Source organism: Meleagris gallopavo, chromosome 16 (assembly GCF_905368555.1).
Source record: "Meleagris gallopavo chromosome 16, MGAL_WU_HG_1.1, whole genome shotgun sequence".
Classification (NCBI taxonomy): domain Eukaryota; kingdom Metazoa; phylum Chordata; class Aves; order Galliformes; family Phasianidae; genus Meleagris; species Meleagris gallopavo.
Genome location: NC_139419.1, coordinates 5,048,206 through 5,068,497, shown reverse-complemented (window position 1 = coordinate 5,068,497; position 20,292 = coordinate 5,048,206). Strand labels below are relative to the sequence as shown.

At 47.4% G+C, this 20,292-nt stretch overlaps 2 protein-coding genes across 4 annotated transcripts; one reads left to right on the top strand and one right to left on the bottom strand.

The window, feature by feature from the left end:
• Positions 1-2,418: 2,418 nt before the first annotated feature.
• SMCR8 (SMCR8-C9orf72 complex subunit) lies at positions 2,419-7,633 on the bottom strand. The gene is made up of 2 exons (XM_010719823.2): positions 5,114-7,633; positions 2,419-2,932 (listed from the first exon to the last, which is right to left on the bottom strand). Exons 1-2 carry the CDS (start codon positions 7,465-7,467, stop codon positions 2,479-2,481), a joined length of 2,808 nt encoding a protein of 935 aa, XP_010718125.2. The 5' UTR covers positions 7,468-7,633; the 3' UTR covers positions 2,419-2,478.
• Positions 7,634-7,713: 80 nt separating this feature from the next.
• Positions 7,714-19,529, top strand: TOP3A (DNA topoisomerase III alpha). Of its 3 annotated transcripts, none has more exons than XM_085237305.1 (20): positions 7,714-7,854; positions 8,491-8,744; positions 9,826-9,885; positions 10,276-10,349; positions 11,041-11,116; positions 11,626-11,734; positions 12,041-12,184; positions 12,709-12,879; positions 13,102-13,202; positions 13,339-13,413; positions 13,520-13,602; positions 13,719-13,926; positions 14,069-14,254; positions 14,720-14,849; positions 15,265-15,378; positions 15,475-15,640; positions 16,041-16,184; positions 16,450-16,572; positions 16,801-17,534; positions 18,596-19,529. In XM_085237305.1, exons 2-20 carry the CDS (start codon positions 8,559-8,561, stop codon positions 18,772-18,774), a joined length of 3,063 nt encoding a protein of 1,020 aa, XP_085093431.1. In that variant the 5' UTR covers positions 7,714-7,854; positions 8,491-8,558; the 3' UTR covers positions 18,775-19,529. The 3 variants fall into 3 exon arrangements, with proteins under 3 accessions (XP_085093431.1, XP_010717866.1, XP_010717867.1); XM_010719564.4 differs by lacking the exon at positions 7,714-7,854 and adding an exon at positions 7,867-7,980; XM_010719565.4 differs by lacking the exon at positions 7,714-7,854 and adding an exon at positions 7,871-7,996.
• Positions 19,530-20,292: the final 763 nt, after the last annotated feature.

The following is a 20,292-nucleotide window of genomic DNA, read 5'->3' as shown; positions in this document are numbered from 1 at the left end:
CGCTGATCATCGAACCTGTTCTGCTGCTCTGAGCTGTCAGCCTGCAGGAAGAGACACGTGAGTCAGCAGGCAAAGAGTTCCTGTCCCTCCTCAAACCCAAACACTGCAGGTAGTTTCCCAGCACAAAACATGAGCTGCGGTGACGAAAGCTTTTCCAGAGCTGTGAGTCAGGAAGGGTGCAGGAAGCTTGAGACTGCCTGGTGCCTTCCTCATCCTGGGGAATCTCACTGAAAGTCATCCAGATGCACACAGATCAACAAGGAGACACCTCGAGCCACCCCAGAAAGTACGTTTTCTATGGACATGGAAGTCCTTCACCAGCAGACCCAGTTACATGTGACAACAGGTGGACACAGATAGCATCTGAGAAGGAAAAGGTCTTTGAACATGCTATGAGAGTGTGCAGCCCCATGCACAGGCACACTGCTTCCCTTCAGCAAACGTGAAGCCATACTGCTTTCCCACTCACGCCAAAGAGACCAGCACAAGCAACCCCTGGCCTTGAAACCCCTCTGGAGAGTGTCATGAGCTCAAGCATCCCAGCTGCCTCACTGTAAGCCACCACAAGTGATGCTGCTACTTGAAACAGACTCTGCCTTGTTGGTTAATACCTCCTCAACTGCTCCAAGGGCCCTCTGCAGGCAGGGCAGCAGGAGGCTGGTACTGGAGTGGTGATGCTGGTGGCTGGATGACAGCCTCCCCACGGAGGCTCCCTGTCTTTGGGGCACAGGATTCCGAGCAGCATAGTTATCACAGCATGTTTCAAGAGGGTTTAGGTTCATGCTGACAAACCCCAGCCTCCATCCACAGAAACCTCCCCAGGCATGGAAGGATCACATTCCATTCCAGCACTGTCTTACATGATCATGGTAAACAAAGGTTTTAAAAAACAAGCAAGTAAAAATTAAAAAAAAAACAAAACTTCAACTAATCTTGTACAATCTTAGCTGTTCTCCTCCCATAATCAGAAAAGTGCTAAAAAGAAATAAAACCAGGCTGCCTTTCCTAGCGAGATTTCTTTCTCTTGCTCAGAAGTACTGCAGGAGCAGCTGCTGCCACACAGCATGGGACAGAGCAGGCTGCAGCCAACAAGTTGCACCTCCTGCCAGACTCCAGAGGGAAGCGCTGTGTCCGGCACAAAGCTCCCACACCAGAGGGAACAATCCTCCAGCTGCATCGCTGTGATGGTGGCACTGCCCTTCTGGCACTGACAGCAGCCTGGAAGCTTCGAAAGGAAAGTGCTTGTGTCTGGGCTCAGAGATCTGCAGCTCTGCCCTGTCCTGAACCACCCAGAGCACAATGTGAGAGGTAGTCGAGACATGGCAAAGGCTTGGCAATAAAATAAAGTAAATTGGCACAGCCAGAAGCAGCGTGCAGTGACACTGACCTGGCTTTGCCACCAAGCACAAAAGTCAATTCCCCAAAAACAACAAAAATAGAAACTATACAGATACAACATGGAATCCACTCGATTCCTCCTAGCCCCCTCCTGAGCACTAGTACCTCACTGGCTGGGCAGCCTGCTGCAGAGGCTTGCTGTCTCACAGCATAGCTTCAGTTGAATTGCACTGTTTGTCTCTCCATCACAAAAAGCACCTTAAAGCCCATTCAGTTCAGACCCCATCTCTCCTTAGCAGGTCGCTCCCGACTTCACTAGTTTTTAGGACTCCTGGTCTCCCTCCCACCCTTCTCAGAGTTTGCCCAGCAAACAGGATGTGACAAATTAACAAGGCACAGTGCTCTACAGTCACAGCAGCGGAGCCTTGGTGCTAGCATACTTAAGGAGCTCAACTCCATTCCAGTTTTAACAAAGCTGAGAAACTGGCAAATGCTATCTGGAGGGAAGTCTATGTGCCTCCGCTGCCGTCCCTCAGGCCCAGGGACAAGCAACTCCAAGAAACTCAGAAAATATGGAACAGAACACCACCAGCTGCTGCTTCACACAGGTAAATGCACACTGCTATCCTGGCAGCAAGCTTCCACGTGTACACTGCTTACATCCCATGCTCACATGAGACACTACTGATTAAAAACTTCATGTGGCCTTTATATTTCCCTGCTGGTCTCTGCCCTGGCTCCATGGAAAGGAGCAACAACATTCATGGCTCCGGCAGAAGCGCAGAATCCTGCATGTTTTGGGAGCTGCACACCACTAAGCACTGCTCATCTCTCCCTCCATGCCATAATCTCCCTAGGGTGCTACCATGATATATTTTAAAAGTTAATAGTGTTCCTTCTAACATTTAAAAACAGAGTGCCCAGTGTTTCATGTGATGGAACACCTACATTCTCAGCAACAGGGAACCACACTGAAATTCAGTCCCTCAGACATTGATTTCTATGAAGCAGAAATGCTTGCAAATACAATGGCTTCTTTGCCCCTTCCTGATGTATGACAGCTACTGCAGACAGCATCAATGCCAAGCACGGATGATCTTTATCAGAATCCGAGTATGCAGGCAGACAGCCTACATGCTGCTAGATTTTGTACAAAAAGCTGGGAACATAGTCAAATCTGAGCAGAGGATTCACCCCCTGGCCAGGTTCCTGAATGTACTGCAGCTTCAGCAGCTCAGCTAAATACTGTACAATTTTAATATCTTCATTGGCAAGGCCCAGATGAAGCTTCAGAAAGTTCATCCTGCGGTTCACAACGGATTCCTCCGGTTCCCTTTCGTTGATGGGAAGGTGCAAATGGTGGCAGAAGGTATAGAGGAAGGCTTTTGAACACAGCTGGGTGAGGACGCTTTGGACGTGCATGTAGTAGGTGCTGCCCCGTTTGATCTGTGTGCGGTGGTCTGCCAGCCTGGCCACCAAGGAGCCTTTGTACAGCGGGCAGCGGAGCGTCTTACTGTCTGCATCCAGGATGCTGACGTAGCGGCTGTAGCGGCTCAGGGCGTGCAGCACGTTCGCTCCAGCTGGTGACGCAGTCCTGAAAGAGCAAGAGAGAGGTTAAGCTGGAGGAAACCAGGGAGCTATGAAGCAGACTGCCCATGGCCCCGTATCACACCCGGGTTCCCACCGGCTTTTGATACACTGAGGGCAAATTAAGGCTGGCATGGAAGAGGATGGTCAAACAGCCTCTCCAGTCTGACAGACCCTGAGGGAACCTCGATCTCCGGATCCCCGCATACACGGATCTACGCTGAGCGTGTGCTGCTTCACAAACACAGCCCTGTGGGCAGCTTCCTCCCCCTCACAGATGCAGAAATGAGGACAGAGAGGGAGGGAAGCGACATTTCTGGTAACAGAAGCAGATCTTGCAGCAGCTGTTGGCGTCCTTCTGGATATGACAATAAGGGAGCAGAAATCCCCTTGCCACAAGCTCCACCTTCCCCCTGTCTGGTTGTTTTGGGAAGGAGCTGCCCCGAGGAGCTCAAAGAGGAACAAAGCCTTCCTTTAAAAAGGGAACCGTCCTCAGACCAGAATATTCCCTGGCTGAGCCTAGTCCTCCTTCACCCAGATGCAAATCTGCAGCACGCTCACAGTGTGCAATTATTCACCAAGCCTAAATTAATGCTATTTAAATGCAAATTACAAGCCTACGCAAATCCTACCTTCTGCTTTGCAGTTCTGCCTGTTCAAATTGATCTGGTGAGAAGCAGCTCCCAAACCAGAAGCATCAACTGCTGATGCAAGAGCTGCCCTTGTGCCCAGGCAGTGTGGCTTTGTGAGAACAGCACCCTTACAGCTGTGCTTAAATAATTAATCTAGCCTCCAAGTTCCTTCCTATGGCCCTCATATAAATGGTCTGCTGAGAGCATCCATGTTAAACTCAACAACTAATTAACATTCCACAGAGAAGAGTCTGAATGACTGACACACGTTACAAGCAGTTTTTTTTTTTTTTTTAAACAAAAGTGACTTTTCATCATACAAACTGCATCTAGCCACAAACATTAATCAGTCAGCAAACATTCAGGGCTTGTAAACATCTCACCAACAGCAGAGAAGTTTTGAAGGAGTGCTGGCAGACCTGGCAGCCTATCCCACAAGCACCAAAATGAGGGTGAGCTCACAGCTCAGGATTATTCAGTCATCCACAACCACCACAGATACAATACTCAGCAGCTTGGAAAGCAGATTTCTGCATTTCAGCTTTCAGGATGCTCAGAAACACTCCTTCAGAAGCCATTCCAGCTTGGTTCTGAGCAATGGGTATTCTTCTCACCACTCTGATTCATTCTTTCCACCTCAGTGACAGAAGTGGGCATTCCCTCCCACCTGCTATATCTGCATCCAAAGTGCTGGAACACATCCTGGTAACGCACAGAAAATCCTTTTCATAACAACAATAAAGAAAAGGACAAAATCCTAAGAGCTGAGCAATCGCTATTTGCTAACAGGAACTACAAAGCTACATGTTAGGAGTGGGTGCTGGGGGAGGGATGTCTGCCTTAGTGATGCCCTTTGCTCTAAACAGGTCCCCTTTGCACCTGAGCTGCAGTTCCAACTCTGCAGCCTGATGAGCTCTTCAGGCATTGAGGTTTTTTTCCTGCACTAGAGCACATTATAAACCTGTACCTTTACCTTTCCAAGAGGATCCAGCACAACCACTGACTTTGCATCTCTGTCCTTCACCAGAAACGCAGGTGTCACAGGACATTCACCGACACCAGCAGGAACATTCCTGTCAACACAAACTGAGGTGCCTGCATAGCCGAGCACTCACTTCAGAAACAGTAATTGCCAAAAACGTTGAGAATTTTGGAAAGAGGTGATAGGAGAGATAGCAAACCACACGGGAGCCTTCAAGAGGGCTTCATTATCAGACCAGCCAGGAAATCACTGGGACTTGTGTCTGTTCTCTTGTTTTGCTAGACTAACGACCTAAAACACCAGGAATACTCCTAGCTAAACATTATGAGCCAAGCAGTAAGCGCCCAGCAGATGTTTTAGATTAATTCTTAAGTGAGGCTGAATGTAAAGAAGCAGACGAACGCACTACCCTCCTACTGATACATCGCAGAAGCAGAAATATGTGGCAGCTGTGTAGGTGATTACATAAAGAGAACACCTCTGCACATCAAATCCCCTCTGAAATTCCCCACTTAGTAGACTCAGTTTTTATCATATACCTCAACACCAAGAAGAAGAGAGCCCCCCAGTTTACCTCTGGAGCCCGATCAGCTTCCATCTCTGGAAATCCACCACATGCAGAGGGGACGTGACCCAGTGTTTCACAGGTTTGGCATAAGCACCACAGTTTGGCACAAAGATGGAGAGTGCGGTCACGAGCTTCTTGACTATTGCTTCATCTTCCCCCAGCACTACCAGGGTCCTTCCGCTGAGCAGAGAGTATATTGCAGGGTGGGCAAAGGGGTACTGCCTGATGAACCGCAGTGCATTCTGCCCAGCCTTCTTTTTGTGCCTCTCATTCACGAGGCACACGGGGTGAGCAGGAGACGGTGTTTGGTCAGAGCAGGTGGAGGCAGCGCTGCTGATGTAGCTCGTGGAGTCTGAGCACTCGTCCAGGCTGGTCCTGCTCACCTCCCTGCCTGCTGTGGGGTAGCGTGAGTCGAGCTCGTGGGGAAGGAGCCCCCCTGAAGCACTGTCACAAGGTGGGGAGCCCACAAAGCTGCCACGCAGCCCTTGCTCAGCCTGCCGGTATGGTTGAGGGGGAATCCTGACCACACCATCCTCATCGCACTGCTTCTGGCCCAGTTCAGGTAGAGGCTCGAGGAAGCTGGGGCTCTCCTTCCCAATACAGCAGGCAGAATCAATCTGCGCCAAGTTTTCCTGGTTTGACACATCCTCCTGCTCATCGGTATTGTTTGGGTTTAATCTGGGGTTGAAACGAAGGCCTCCCTCTTCATCATCCACATAAGGTTCCTCATTAATTGCACTTGGGTAGCTCGCTTTGAAATCTTCCGGGATAAGAGACTCGGAGGGGCAGGTACTGAGGACTTCAATGCTGTCCTCACTGACGGTCCTCCGGCTGCCCACCTTGCTCCTGCCCACCTGGGGGCTCGGGCTGATGGGCAAGCTGGCCTGGCTCTCCGATTTCATCAGCCCAGACGCAGATTTCTCCGTTCCAAGAACCTCAATGCTCTCACCGCTACTGATACTGCCTTTAAGATCTGCATCGAGATAGTCCAGGTTCTCCTGGTGTTCAAAAGTTATGGATTCTGTCATTGCAGGTTCTTGAGGGTCGTCCATGTCCTGCTCCATCTTGATTGGGACGCACTCCACACTAGACTTGTAGGACCCCAGGCTGATAACCACTTTAGGAGTGGAGGACTCTTCTGAACACTTTCTGTCAGCAGCATCTTGACTGAGTCCCTGGCAGCCTCTGTACTGATTTTCAGGTGCTTTTTCATCTAGAAAAGATACATCTTCAAATAGAAAGTTAGTTACATTCTGCTGCTTCAGAAGTGCCCTACTGATCTGGTTTGTCAGGAGGTAGCACACATCACCTCTGAAAGTCCTCTCAATGTGATGCAACTGATCTAGGGTTTGGGTGAAAAAATAAATATCGCAGAGTTCCTCCAGCGTTTTCAGCTTCTTGTCAAAGCATTTGGCAGGCTTTGCTTTGATGAGTTTGGGAGTGTAGGAGGGCAGGCGGGAGTAGAGGTGCATTTCCCCTGGCTCAGCAGGATCTGAGGCAGCCAGGTCCTGCGCACTGCCTGCGCCAGACTGATCCAGTGCACATTCAGGCTCATAGGGGTGGAAATCAGACTCCTTCAGCTTCCTATAGGGGTATGATCTAATCTGCTTTAGCAGATCTTGATGTTCAATAATAGACTTTTCCACGCTGGCCAACTCGTTGGCCTTTTCGATGGCTTGGGTCGTGTAATACCCCTTGTCATTGGCTTTCTTCTGTATCTCAGTTTCGTTGTGCAGCACAGTCCTGGTATAGTCGAGATCTTTCAGCTTCTTCTCAAGCTCACTAGCAAACGCCTTCCTGTTCCCCGTCTTCAAGCATTCAGAGGCTTTGGAGAATTCAGCAGACAGTTCCTGAAACTGCTGCATGATTTTGTGCTCGTCAGCAGAAATGTAGGCCATGCAGAAGGGCCTCACGAAGCCCCTGGCTTCCAGGTCATACAGCGTCAGGTGGTGCACATAGGCAAAGGCCCCTTCCTTGGAGTCCCCCAGCACCACTTTGGAGTCCTCCACGAAGTTCAGCTTGGGGTAGGCACAGCCCGGAGGGTGTCCCACGAAAGAAGCCTGGTAATCCACCGACATGATTCGAAGGGAGAAATAATTGAGATCGAAACTGCCCGGCACCTTGGCGTCATCGGGGATGGTCAGCAGGGGCTGCGGCCCCACCTGCTCCGAGAACTCGGAGATGAGGATGAAGTCCCGGCTGAACTTGGAGCTGGCGACCTTGGCCCAGGGGTTGGCGCCGTGGCCGGCGAAGGGGAAGAGCGGCACGGAGTACTCCTCGGGCAGCGGCGGCTCCCGGTACAGCTCGTCCCCCAGCTCCTCCTCCCGGGTGAAGGCCACCACGTCGGGGGCGCTGATCATTATTCCCGCAGGGGGGGCCCCGACATGGAGCGCCGAGGCCGCCCCGGCCCCCCCCGACCACCGTCACGGCCGGGCAGCCCCGGCCCCGCTCCCCTCACGGGCGCCGCGGCACCGCCGCCATCTTGGGCTCACATGACGCTGCGACCTCTCACCCCGCCGCCCGGAAGCGGAGCCGCCGCCTCCACAGCCTTGCCTCGCTCCCGCCGTTCGGGCGCCGTCGTGGTTCTCAGACAGATTTAATCGCAAATGCGCTTTGCTTCAAGCCGTCCAGGGCCTGGAAGAGAGAGAAAACCAGAGAACGCACTGACGCGGGAACGGCAGCGCTCTGGGGGCGCCGCGGGACACCATGGGAGCTGTAGTTCTTCGCGCTGCCGCACTTTACGGCAGGTCGTAGCAGGGAGGGAAAGCGCGCCGCTTTTTGCGACAGAAATAGCGCGGGAGCGGCGGTGGCGGCGTCTGAGGGAATCGCGGCGCCGGAGGGCGGATCGCCCCGCGCCGCGCTGCTCTGAGGAGGTCGAACCGCGCTGGGGTGGGCTGGCGGGATGCGCTGGGCCGTCGTCTGTGTGCGGGTTAAAAATTGCCTAGGAGGATGCAGGGAGCGTGAGGTGGGGAGGGGAGAATGTATCTGGAGCGCTGCGCTCAGCTCTGGGCCCACAGCCCTCAGTGGGGGTGGGTCTGAAGGAGAGGGTCTGGAGGGTGGGGACGGGCTGAAAGCTGCGGGTGTTGAGCCTGGGGAAGAGAAGGCTGCGGGGAACTCTTTGTCAGAGAGTGTGGAGTTAGGGCAAAAGGAAAGGGCTTTAAACTAAGAGAGGGCTTCACTCAGAGGGCGGTGGGTTCCCCGTCCCTGGAGGTGCCGAGGCCATGGGTGGGCCCTGGGCAGCCTGAGCTGGGGGGAACACCCAGTCCGTGGTTGGAACTGGACAATCTCTAAAGTCTCTTCCAACACAACCATTCTGTGGCTTTTTAGATTCTGTGGCTTTCAGGCATCGTTCGTGGTCCTAAAGCAGGCTGTCTCCCGAACAGGGACCAGCCCAGGAGGGAGGAAACAGCACTATGCCTTGGTGCCGTGGGAGCTGTCACAGTTACCTGTGATGAACTTTCAAGCCAGGCTTCTTGCTAGCTGTGGGGTCAGGATGCTGCCTCAGCCTTGGCGCAGCTTCTCACGGGCTGCGGAAGGTTCAGCACTGCAGAGGATCCGGAAGGTCCTGTGTGTAGCTGAGAAGAATGATGCTGCCCGAGGAATTGCAGATCTGCTCTCCAACAGCAGAATGCGGCGGGTAGGAATGCACTACTTCTCACTTCCTCTCGTGCCTGCAGATCTACCTTAGCTGGCTGAAGGTGGTCAGTTCACCAGAGCCTATGCAGTTCAGTTCTGGTCTGCTGTGTGCCTTGTGCAGAGCTTGATACACAGCCTCTGGCTCTTTCTGACCACATGAGGGTATACAAGAACAGCTTTCATATGTGAAATGGTCAAACACCGCTTGCCCAGATATAGCTGGGAGTCCTGGACCCATTTTCTTTTTGCCTCAAGTCCTGCTGGGATTCTGTTCCCCAGCTGTGCGCTCTCCCCAAACTTCCTTCACCAAGCACTGAGCCCAGCAGTGGGGGTTCCCTTTGTTGTTCCTAGCTTTGCAGTACATGTAAAAGCCTTTAGGAACTGAAACCATCTGTCGGCATGCGTTTCCCAGTCAAAAAACACTGCTTCTGCAGTGTCAGCAAGTATCAAGGGTGTACTGAAGTTCACATAATAAAGCAAAGATGGTCTGCGGTTTGAAGGAGAGTTCAAAGATCTCTGCTGTTGCTTTGCTTTGTGACCTTTCACCTTTTGAATAAATTACTTGGTATTTCCAAGCTAAGGAACTAGACAATGCTTCTACACCAGAATTACATGTGAATGCACAGTATTACCAAGAGCTCTCTCAATCAAGTAAGATGTTGTCACACTTCTGTAGGAAATGATGCAAATGTCCCATGTTCCATAAATCTCAGGTGGGAGGGACCCAGAACTGGTGCACTGATTGTTGTTTGGAGCAGGACAGCTGTTTATCAGCTGTTTATCACTGGCTAACCCTGATAAACAAATCTGTCTGTCATCACCATGCATAGGGTGATGGTCCCAGCATCCCCTTCAGGCTTTTTTAAAATACTATTACATTGGAAAGCACCGTCTCGTTGTTTCTGAAAAATGGAACAAGTAATTTCTGTTCACCCTCCTTTGTCTTTCTGTTTTAAGTAGTCACCAATTTTCACTTGCCCTGTATTTCTGTGCCCTGCCATAACAGTCTGTATAAAGTGAGATGGAATGTGTTTGACTTCTGGTAAGAGCCAGAAACTTAGCAGCTTTCTTTTTCCTTCTAGAGAGAAGGGTTTTCCAAGTTCAACAAGATCTACGAATATGACTACCAGATGTTTGGCCAGGTAGAATTTTCTTTCATTTCACTGCTGGATTGGAAAAATGCAAAATGGTAGTTATTAAAAAGCAAAACAAAATTTGTCTGAAGTTAAGAAATGCATAACCAGTTTCGTCCAAAGAAAAGGAAGAGTCAGATTTTCTCTTCTTAGCTTTTCTTTCAGTTTTGTTCTTCTGTGTTCCCACTTGTCAAAAACTTTGTTTCTTAGAATTGGAAGCTTCTTACAAAAAATCAGGATACAGATGTAGGTTTAGTTGCTTATAGGGAAAGGAGTGTTAAAATGAGCAGGAGGGAGGTATCATCGCTTGTGTCAGTTGAGAACTGTGTCAGGATTCTGGGGCTCTGGGTAGCCTATAGCAAAAGATGAGCACTAATTACCTTTCCCTATCTTTTGCAGAACGTTACTATGGTGATGACATCCGTGTCAGGACACTTGCTGGCTCATGATTTCAAGCTGCCATTTCGCAAATGGTGTGTACTTACTGCATCCTCACAAGTCTGAAGCTTGTCTTCTGCTTCTGATCCTAAGCTGCCATAGTCATATGCGCCACACTATTGGAGGGAACATTTCCCTGGAGTATATGTGGTGGTGCCCCTGGGCCATACCTTATCATCTAGGAGAGCCAGCATGTCAGCTCCAGTAGCAGACATCCACAGGGAGGGGCAGTGGCACAGCAGGTTTCAAGCAGCCACACCAAGCAGCATGATAAGTAGCAAATTATTTACAGGATAGTGAAAATATTATCTCAGATTACTGTTTTCATAGCGTTAAAAACAAACAAGAAATCCCAGCAAGTTTCAATACTGATTAAAATGCAGGAAGGCCAATCCAAGGAAACAAATTGATTTGAAACCTGGAGTTTTTGTGTTCTTTGTTTAAGAAAGAATTTTCCTGGGAAGCGAGGTGTTTTGTTCATTGTGTGTGAAACATGAGAAGCTGCTCATTTAGGGCTGCCAGATTTTCTGTTTGCTCTGTTTTCATTTTGGTTCTATTGTTTTTGAGTAAACACAGCTCAGCATTTCACACTAATTCTTAAGTTAAAGCTCACGTTATATTATTACTAATTCCAGTACTGAACAGCATATCCTCACTGGACAGCAGCAGTTAATGTCTGCCGGTGTTTTTGTTTGTTATGCACACTGTTTATCCTCTGTTTACCAGGCATAGCTGTAACCCTCTAGCTCTCTTTGATGCTGAAATCGAGAAATATTGTCCTGAGAATTATGTGGATATTAAGGTATGTTGTTTTTAAAAGTTTTCTTGAAAGACAGAGTTCAGAGTTTAATTCCACAAATATTACTTTAATAACTTACCTTAACTTTTTAAAGTTTCTAGAGCTTGGCAAATTCCTCCTGGATTTTCTAGGAGTACTGTGTTGTTCTGTAATGTTGAAGTCTCCTGCGAGTATAAAATCAGAACAGTAGAGGAACAGTTACTTTGTTAAAAGAAGAAATGCTGTTTCCAACAAGCTGGAACTGCTAATTGCAACTCAATTTTACAAAAAAATGACATTTTCAAAAAGCAGACTGTGGTACAATCCAATCCAAGCAGTGCTTTTTAACAGAGAGTAAATAAATGATTCCTTTCTTTTGAAAGCTGCCTAATTTCCTGAGAGTTACCATTGCAAAATGTTATTGCAACAATCCATCTCTATGGATACACGTTGCATTTCATGTTCAGTTTGTGAATCATTCTAAAACTAAAAGTCTGAGTGGGTCTCATTCAGTGGTTTTTTTTTCGTCTCAGAGAACCCTGGAACGAGAAGTCCAGCAATGCCAAGCTCTGGTCATCTGGACCGACTGTGATCGAGAAGGAGAGAACATCGGGTTTGAGATCATTCATGTTTGCAAAGCTGGTGTGTAGAGCATCTGTTGCATCAATCTGCTTTCCATTAAAATGATGATTTAACAGGTATCACTGCTCAGATCTAGTAACAGATATCATCCTTACTCAGCTGTCATTCTTAGCGTGTTCAGGTCAAATCTCCTGGCTGTAGTTATGATAGATACATGGCTTTGATACACCAGAAATACACCAATACATTGGAAAGATATAGAATAGGTTGACAGCATACACTTTCAAAGACAGCAGCAGTGTATTAGCTCATGCTTTCTATTGCTTTTGAGTCACTTTGATTTTCTTTTTTTTTTGTGTCTGATAGTAAAGCCAAACCTGCAGGTATTCCGAGCACGTTTTTCAGAGATCACACTCCATGCTGTCAGAAGGGCCTGTGAGAATCTCACCCAACCAGATCAAAAAACTAGTGATGCTGTTGAAGTCAGGCAGGAACTGGACCTCAGGATAGGTAAGTAAACTACTTTGGAAATGAGAGCTGGCTGCTAGGCCTGAGCTGCTGCATATACTCTTGAAAACAAGTGAACAAGAGTGTAGTAAGCAGGCAGGGGACAGACAGCTTACATTCTGTCATCAACATATAGCTTATTTTTTATAAATACTTGAACTCTTAGATTGTGCTAAAAACTAGATAGCTAGCTATCAGACTTCCTCATTTCTCAGCCAAATTCACACTGCTAAAACTCATCAAGAGCTGTTCAAAAATCATCTGGTACCATATCTCCAACACAAGACAATGCTCTCTGTAGTGTTCTAAATCTGATTTTGAGATCAGAATCAACTAAAGCACATTTCCTGTTTCACTGTAAACAACACGTTCTTTGAAACAAACTGTAGGTTAATAGCTCTGAAAGGCTTCTGTGAATTTTAATATTAAGAGTAAAATTAATAGGGTATAAAAAAAGCCGTCTGCAATGCTGTGATTATCTTTCATTGCTGAAGTATTCAATTCTAGCATCCGTTTTGTTATCTCAGGTGCTGCTTTCACCAGATTCCAGACCCTGAGGCTCCAGAAGATCTTCCCTGATATTTTAGCAGATCAGCTGATCAGCTATGGCAGTTGCCAGTTCCCAACTCTGGGGTTCGTAGTTGAGCGCTTTAAAGCCATCCAGGCCTTTGTCCCTGAAGCCTTCTATAAAATCAAAGGTATGCTGGAGGAAAACAAATGCAGTAATCCATTTTAAAGGGTTTCATGTATTTGGAGAGGAAAAACTTCAGGGCAACTAACAAACAGTGCTGCAGAAGTGATTTCCTTTGCCATTATCATTAAGCAGAACTGGAAATGTTTCCCTGTAGTGTGGTCCCATTGCCTCCACTGGCTTTTAACTATATTACTACTGCATAACTCTAATCTGGTTTTCAACACAGTGACACATGATCATGAAGATGGCAATGTGGTCTTCAATTGGAAGAGGAACCGGCTCTTTAATCACACAGCGTGCCTGGTCCTTTACCACATGTGTATGGAGGTAGGAAAGCTTGTGAATAGATGTATGATCTACCATTGGCCAAACATTTCCTGCATCCTTCTTGTTCAAGATGTTTAAAGTACCATCTGTGTGAACTCTTCAAGGAGATTTTGCATTTTGCTTACTCTGCATTTAGGATCCTGTTGCCACTGTTGTTGAGGTTGGAAGCAAGCCAAAGAGCAAATGGAGGCCCCTGCCCCTGGACACAGTGGTATGTTTGAACTATGCTGAAAAGACTAATCTGAAAGAAGCTTTAAACAGATATTTTACTCAGAATAGTACACAAATGCATTTTTTTCTGGCTCTTCCCAACACAGGAACTTGAGAAGTTGGCTTCCCGCAAACTGAAAATAAACGCAAAGGAAACCATGAGAATAGCAGAAAAACTCTATACTCAAGGGTAAGAAAGCAAGATTTGTCTAGGTAAACTTAATTATTTCAAAAATATATGACCACTAGGCCAAAACAGAAATCCTTCTTGAGCACCTCTTGAAGTGCTCTTCTGTCTTTCTTAAGGTTTATTAGCTATCCCCGAACAGAGACCAACATTTTCCCCAAGGAGCTGAACCTCTCTGCCTTAGTACAGCATCAAACACAGGACCCCAACTGGGGAGCATTTGCACAGAGGATCTTGGATCAGGGTGGGCCAACTCCTCGGAATGGAACCAAATCAGATCAGGCTCACCCTCCCATTCATCCCACAAAATACACTGCTAACCTGCAGGTGAGTTTAGTATTGCTTGATAAAATAGATAGAAATCTTAAGAATATAGTTGTTAGCACAGCATCCTCACCTGAGATTCACTAATATTTCTTAATATCTTGCTAATGCTAGAAGAGAGTAACTCTTTTTTGTTTGATAACAGGGCAATGAACAGAGACTGTATGAATTCATTGTGCGCCATTTTTTGGCTTGCTGCTCTCAAGATGCCAAGGGACAAGAAACAACTGTGGAGATTGACATTGCTAACGAGCGATTCATTGCTCAGGGACTTATGATCCTGGCCCGAAATTATCTGGAAGTTTATCCTTATGAGAAGTGGAGTGACAAGGTAACATCCTTGAACGACATAGATTGGACAGGCTAAAATACCTCAGTTTAAAACTGTAGATGGGTTGTACTAGTGGGAAAGCTTCCCTGCCACTTTCAGATCCATCTACAGAATGTTCTGTGACAATTCTTAGCCCACTGGCTGTTTCACTTAGAACTATCTTTGCTGAAGACGTGTGCCACTTTGTTATGCCAGCTTTGGATAGATTCTTCCCTTTCTGACACCACAGCAGAGACCATTCAGGGCTGCTTCCACATGGGAAGGGATACTCACCAAGAGGAGCTGCAATTGCTGTTCTGTGGTGTCTCTGGCAGGTCTTCATTAGCTAATCCTGAGCATCCCGAGACTGGATCTCCTTCAGAACAGAGTGCTGCTATATTACTGCACCAATTTGCTGTTAGTATGACATTTGTCTTCAGTGGATGGTCCAGAAGGCAGTTTCAAAGAGATTCTCCTTCCCTTCAGGTTATCCCACTGTATCAGAAAGGGTCTCGCTTTCAGCCCACTACAGTGGAGATGGTGGATGGGGAAACCAGCCCTCCATTGCTCCTCACAGAAGCGGATCTCATTGCACTCATGGAGAAACATGGCATTGGTCAGTATTGGCAGTGTGGCCTTTCAGTCTTGAGAGAACTTTCTTCATGAGCATCTCCTCTACTTCCCTAATACTAGTTCTTTCCAGCCCTCAGAGTAGGGGATTCTCTAAACATCACTTCAGATAAGAAGTTACTTAAATATGCAGAACAGAAAGATAGTAAAAACCTATGGGCAGCATCCAGAGAAACCAACAAGACTGTAGTGTCTCTCCAGTACCCAAGGGGATGTGAAGTTTAGGGTCCATGTAGGGTCTACATGCACTTTCTCAGCCTCAGCACCAATGGGATGTAATGTCAGCATTATTCCTGGCAATAAGTTCTGTCTCCTTGTCCCTTTAGCATCTTACACTGCAGTGGGCACAAGGGAAATCTCTTCTTGGCACCTAATTTGACTCACAACCTGTCTGCTTGCAGGGACTGATGCCACGCACGCTGAGCACATTGAGACAATTAAGACACGGATGTATGTGGGGCTTACAGCAGATCAGAGATTCCTCCCAGGCCACCTGGGCATGGGGCTGGTTGAAGGTAAGGGCAGTGCTTGTTAGAGAGAGGGCAGGTTCCTTACTTGCTTGTTCCTTACTTGCTTGTTCCTTTCACTTACCACGTGGTATGCTCCTCCAGGCTATGATTCCATGGGCTATGAGATGTCCAAGCCTGACCTTCGAGCGGAGCTGGAGGCTGATCTGAAGCTGATCTGTGAGGGAAAGAAAGACAAATCTATAGTGTTGCAACAGCAAGTCCAAAAGTATAAACAAGTCTTCATTGAGGCTGTGGCCAGAGCCAACAAGTGAGTCGTTTGTCTTTGCCCTCTTCTGCTTGCTTGGCCATTCTGGCCTGAGGTAGGATCCTGTTGCATTTCCTTCTTGGGGCTCTGCTCAGTATGTGCAAGCATTCACATAGGAAGAGTTGACTTGAAGCTGGCATGCCATCACGGGCTGGTGCCAATTTACTGCAAACTGTGGTTTACACTCTTTGAATTCAATTCAGAGATATCTGAAAGACATGAGCAAATGCTCTGGCCATATCCACGTTGCACCCACGTCTAGCCTGTTCCAGAGGCAGTGCTAAATTAACATATCTATGGAGAAGCTTAGAGGAGCTGTGCCAGAGGGCAGCAGGCATCAATTCACTGCTCGATTGCTTTTTGCAGAGGAGACACACTGCATGCTCTACTTTTTTCTCTATAGGCTGGACCAGGCCCTGGCTCAGTATTTTGGAGAAGGCACAGAAATTGCAGAGCAAGAGGAAGTCTACCCAGCAATGCCAGTTTCCATTCGGAAGTGTCCCCAGTGCAACAATGACATGGTCCTGAAGACCAAGAAGAATGGCGGGTTGGTGATCTTCCTTGTCTTAAAACATAACTTTCTGTACCTTGCTAAGTGTTGTTCATTTACTTGTTCTCTGCAGCACTGCATGAAAACCCAGGCTGCAGCTAACAAACTGCACCAGCTGTTAAACTTTGTGGACTCTGAACCTCTTTTTCAAGTACTCTTAAAAAAAAAGCTTTGCTTTGGTAACTTCTGACAGCTGAGAAGAGAAGAGAACAGTCACTGACCGTCTTGATTTTGTCTCTTCCTCATTTGGTGCCCACGGCAGGTTCTATCTCAGCTGCATGGGATATCCAGCTTGTAAAACTGCGGTCTGGTTTCCTGATTTTGTGCTGGATGTGGCCAAGGACGAGAGCATCTGTGCTGTGTGTAAACCACATCCAGTTCACAGGTGGGTCTTACCAGTCATCCCTTAGGGAAGTGCAACCTCTCAGACATTATATTGTTAGCCATCGGGGCCAGTGACTTCCAGACTAGGTTGGGCAACAGTTTTCTGTTCCAATCTTGAAAAGCTGGAGCAGCATTCTCATGGCTTGGGGATGGAAAGAAAGTGGAGGGAAGTAAAGTTAACAGTAAGTACAGCAGAACTGGCAGATTTATATTCTTCCTTTCTTTTTAGACTGAAGTTTAAATTTAAGAGAGGCAGTGTTCCACCCACGATGCCCCTGGAGTTTGTTGGCTGCATTGGAGGATGCGATCAGATGCTGAAAGAGCTCTTGGACCTGAGGTACTCAAACAGATCATCCCAATCTGGACAGTCAGCCAGCCAGCAGGCCAACCAGTTGCAGGTGAACAACTCCTTTAACAGAGCAAACAGTGAAAACAGGCATGTAGGAGGTACCACAAACATGGCAACAGGACATCTGCTTTACTTGAGCTCAACAGGAGCTCCCAGGCCTGCTCCTTCAGCTGCTCCAGATGATGGGAATAACGCAGTGGTGTGCAACTGTGGGAACGAAGCCACGCTGTTAACTGTGCGCAAAGAAGGGCCCAATCAAGGCAGACAGTTTTACAAATGCAGTGCCAATACCTGCAACTTTTTCCTCTGGTCTGATCAACAGTCAGAGGACAGAAGCAATGCAGCCCCGCGGGACTCTGCACCACCCCAGGCCTTTGGGGCAAGGGGCCTTGCAAATTCTCAGAGACCAGGAGGAAAGAGAGGCCCAGAACACTTTGGAAGCAGCAACAACTCCAGTTCAGGAGGCAGCACAGTCTGCAGGTGTGACCAGCCAGCTGTCACACGCACGGTCCAAAAAGATGGCCCTAACAAAGGGCGGCAGTTCCACACGTGCTCAAAACCCAGAGAGCAGCAGTGCGGCTTCTTCCAGTGGGCTGATGAAAACGTGGCTCCAGGTAAGGCTGGGCTTGGGGTAAAATTCGAGGGTTGGAGGCTGTTCTTCAAACTAAACTAAATAGACACTCCTCATATACACATAATGCTGTCACAGTACTACTCTTACATTTGACAGACTCCAGGTTTGTCTTCAGAAAGCATCAGAAGCATTATAGTATTTGAAATATTTCTTGCAACAACTGAATATGGCTTACCTTTCTCACAGTGCTAGCAGGATGTGTTGTCCTAATACATCCACTGTGTTCTAAGCAGTAACAGAATGCTTTGCTTCTAGATGCAGTAAACTTGTGCATCTGTGCATCCATGAGTTGCTGAACAAAACCCAGCATGCCTTCCAACAGCCTGTTTGAGACAGAATTCGTGCTCCCAAATTCTAGTGTTCCATTTTGAGAGGTCTGTTACTGATTTAAACAGAGTTGAAGCAGCAACACCCCTTTGGAGATCTTAAGCCCCATTCTGGCAGACCAAGGAAGCTGTGGTGCTCCCTCCATCCTAGTTTAGAAAGTCAGTGAAGGGCCAGGCCTTGCTGAAGCTTTGATCACAGCTGAGAAGCTGAGTGTGGCTGCAGTGAAAAGGTGCTGAAAGCAAACACCCATTATAAAAGAAAACAAAACAAAAAAACAATGTAAAAAGGATGCAAAAGAAAGAGCACTGAGAAAAAAAAAGGACAGTAAGCAAAATAGAGAGGCAAAGGTGTAATCTGAGAGAGCTCTTTAGCACCAACTTCCTTCGTAAACATTTGGCCTTAAAGGGGCAGAACCAAATTTTCAGACCTACTTTAAGAACAAGTTCTCTGGCATGTTTTGTTGCTTCTGCTTTGGCTGTAGCCTGGAGCATACAGCCAGAAAGATCAGTTTTCCCTGTTCTGTTCACACATTTATCTAATGCTGCAAGAGAGATGGATAACATTTAAATATTCAAACAAAGCAAGTTTAGTTTCAGAAATAACTTGATTGGCTGCAATAGCAAAGTCCTTGATCTTCTGCCATTTTGAACCCATCATCTGTCTTCACCTTTGTGTATTTTCAAAGGCACTTAAATCCAAGTTATTTCTTTCTAGGAGCTTCTGGAGATTCCTCTTTTAACCACTTTGGGAGCAGTGGATACTCAAGGGAGTTGGGAAGTAAAGCTAAGAGACCAAGCAATCTCTCCCAAGGAGCAACAGCCAAGAAACCACGGACCTGTAGTATTTGCCACCAGCCTGGCCACACTAAAAAAACTTGTCCTCTAGATCACTGAGCCTGGATGGACATCTTTTGAGATTCTGAAAGGTCCAGACTGTGAGCTGCTTTAGAAGCAGCTACTGCTGAAAGGAGTACACAGGAGCACAGAAACAAGTCTGTGTGGGTGCTTTGGGGAAGGGCTGGCTGCTCCTACTAAGGGGTACCTTCCTCATTCATGCATTATGAGCATGGGCAGCAAGGGTTCAAAGAGCTTTGAAAACTGGCTCCACTGCTGGTGTCAGCCTTTGCTTTACAACTGCTCTTCTGCTGAGCTAATCAAAATACTCTAAACATTTCAAGGAAGTAGTTGGAAACTGGATCTGCAGTGAAAACAGCAGTGGATTTAGTCCACCTGCAGCTCCTGCTGTGGTAGCAGTTGTATGCAGTATTTCTGCACGAGGAAGAGCTGGATCATAGCCACTGGGACAGACCCTAGGGTTGCTCTACTCTTCTATCTCCCTGGTTTTCCACAGTGTGGAATTTTAAGTTGCCCTTCTAAGTAGAAGTTACCACAGCAACATTCCCCTTTCTTTTTTGTCACTTACCTTGTCTGTGATGGAACCTGGTGCAGAGAAGATGGAGCTGGAGCTTGCCCTGAAAGGAAAGCTCGGCTGCAGTGCTTGGGAAATGCCTTCATTTTAGACTGTTCCTGAATTTGAAACTGCATTCTTGCCCAGACCTCAAGACGTGCCTGTGTGATGCTGCTAGTTATTGGAAGTTATTTTTGTCCAAGTAATAAGTTTCGTATTAAAAAATTATTTAATTTTTAAATTTGATGCAGTGACATCTTGACTGTCTGATAATTTCTTCCTATTTAAAATAGTTGAGCTATTGTTAAAAGCATCCACACAAATCTTTCCATTCAGTTGTTGGAACAATACAGAAGCTTTCTTGGCAGAAACTCCCTGCAGCTTTTCTTTGAGCTGTGGGTAAAACAGTTTTATCTCACCAGCTGCATTTGTTGTAGTGTTGTTGTCCAGGGAAAGACAATTGGCTGAACCTGAAGGGAGTTTCTTGTTTCCTGCACATAGTTTAGACTGAACTCCTTGAGAAAAAGCCAACCTACCTCCTCCCTCTTTGTTTGGGCTTTCTCTACATCAAAGCAAGTAGCTCCACAAAACTCCCTTGTCCTCTTCTGGCAGAGGACAGTACTCAGCTGCTCCCCCAGGGCCTCCAGCGTTGCTCAGGATACTGCTCCTAAGCAGAGAGCAGTTCCCATGGGACAGTGCTAAGGTGATATACGTGAAGCAAGCGGAGTGGGCAGGAGGCTGAAGCACAGCTAGGGGGGTAGCTCAAAGCAGGGGAGACCACAGCAGCATGGGTTCATTTTCAGCTCTGCACAAGAAAGAAGAGCTTTCAAGTTTACAGAAGTTCACTGCTCTCAGGCCTAGACCTATGGACTGTGGTCAAGAGAACCTACGTTGCATTTCTCTGTACCCCTCACTCCCACTATTAACAGCTGTAACCTAAAAATACAAACTTGATGTCTAAAATAACAGGATTAGAAGGCTTCATCATGCAGTCAGTGAGCTGG

Coding starts and splice junctions, on each gene's coding strand:
- SMCR8 (XM_010719823.2), bottom strand. CDS start 7,467: ATGATCAGCGCCCCCGACGTGGTGGCCTTCACCCGGGAGGAGGAGCTG. Junction 2,933..5,113: donor AAGCTGATCGGGCTCCAGAG/GTAAACTGGGGG, acceptor TTGCTCTTTCAG/GACTGCGTCACCAGCTGGAG.
- TOP3A (XM_085237305.1), top strand. CDS start 8,559: ATGAACTTTCAAGCCAGGCTTCTTGCTAGCTGTGGGGTCAGGATGCTG. Junction 14,255..14,719: donor ATGAGAAGTGGAGTGACAAG/GTAACATCCTTG, acceptor CCTTCCCTTCAG/GTTATCCCACTGTATCAGAA. Junction 16,185..16,449: donor AAGACCAAGAAGAATGGCGG/GTTGGTGATCTT, acceptor TGCCCACGGCAG/GTTCTATCTCAGCTGCATGG.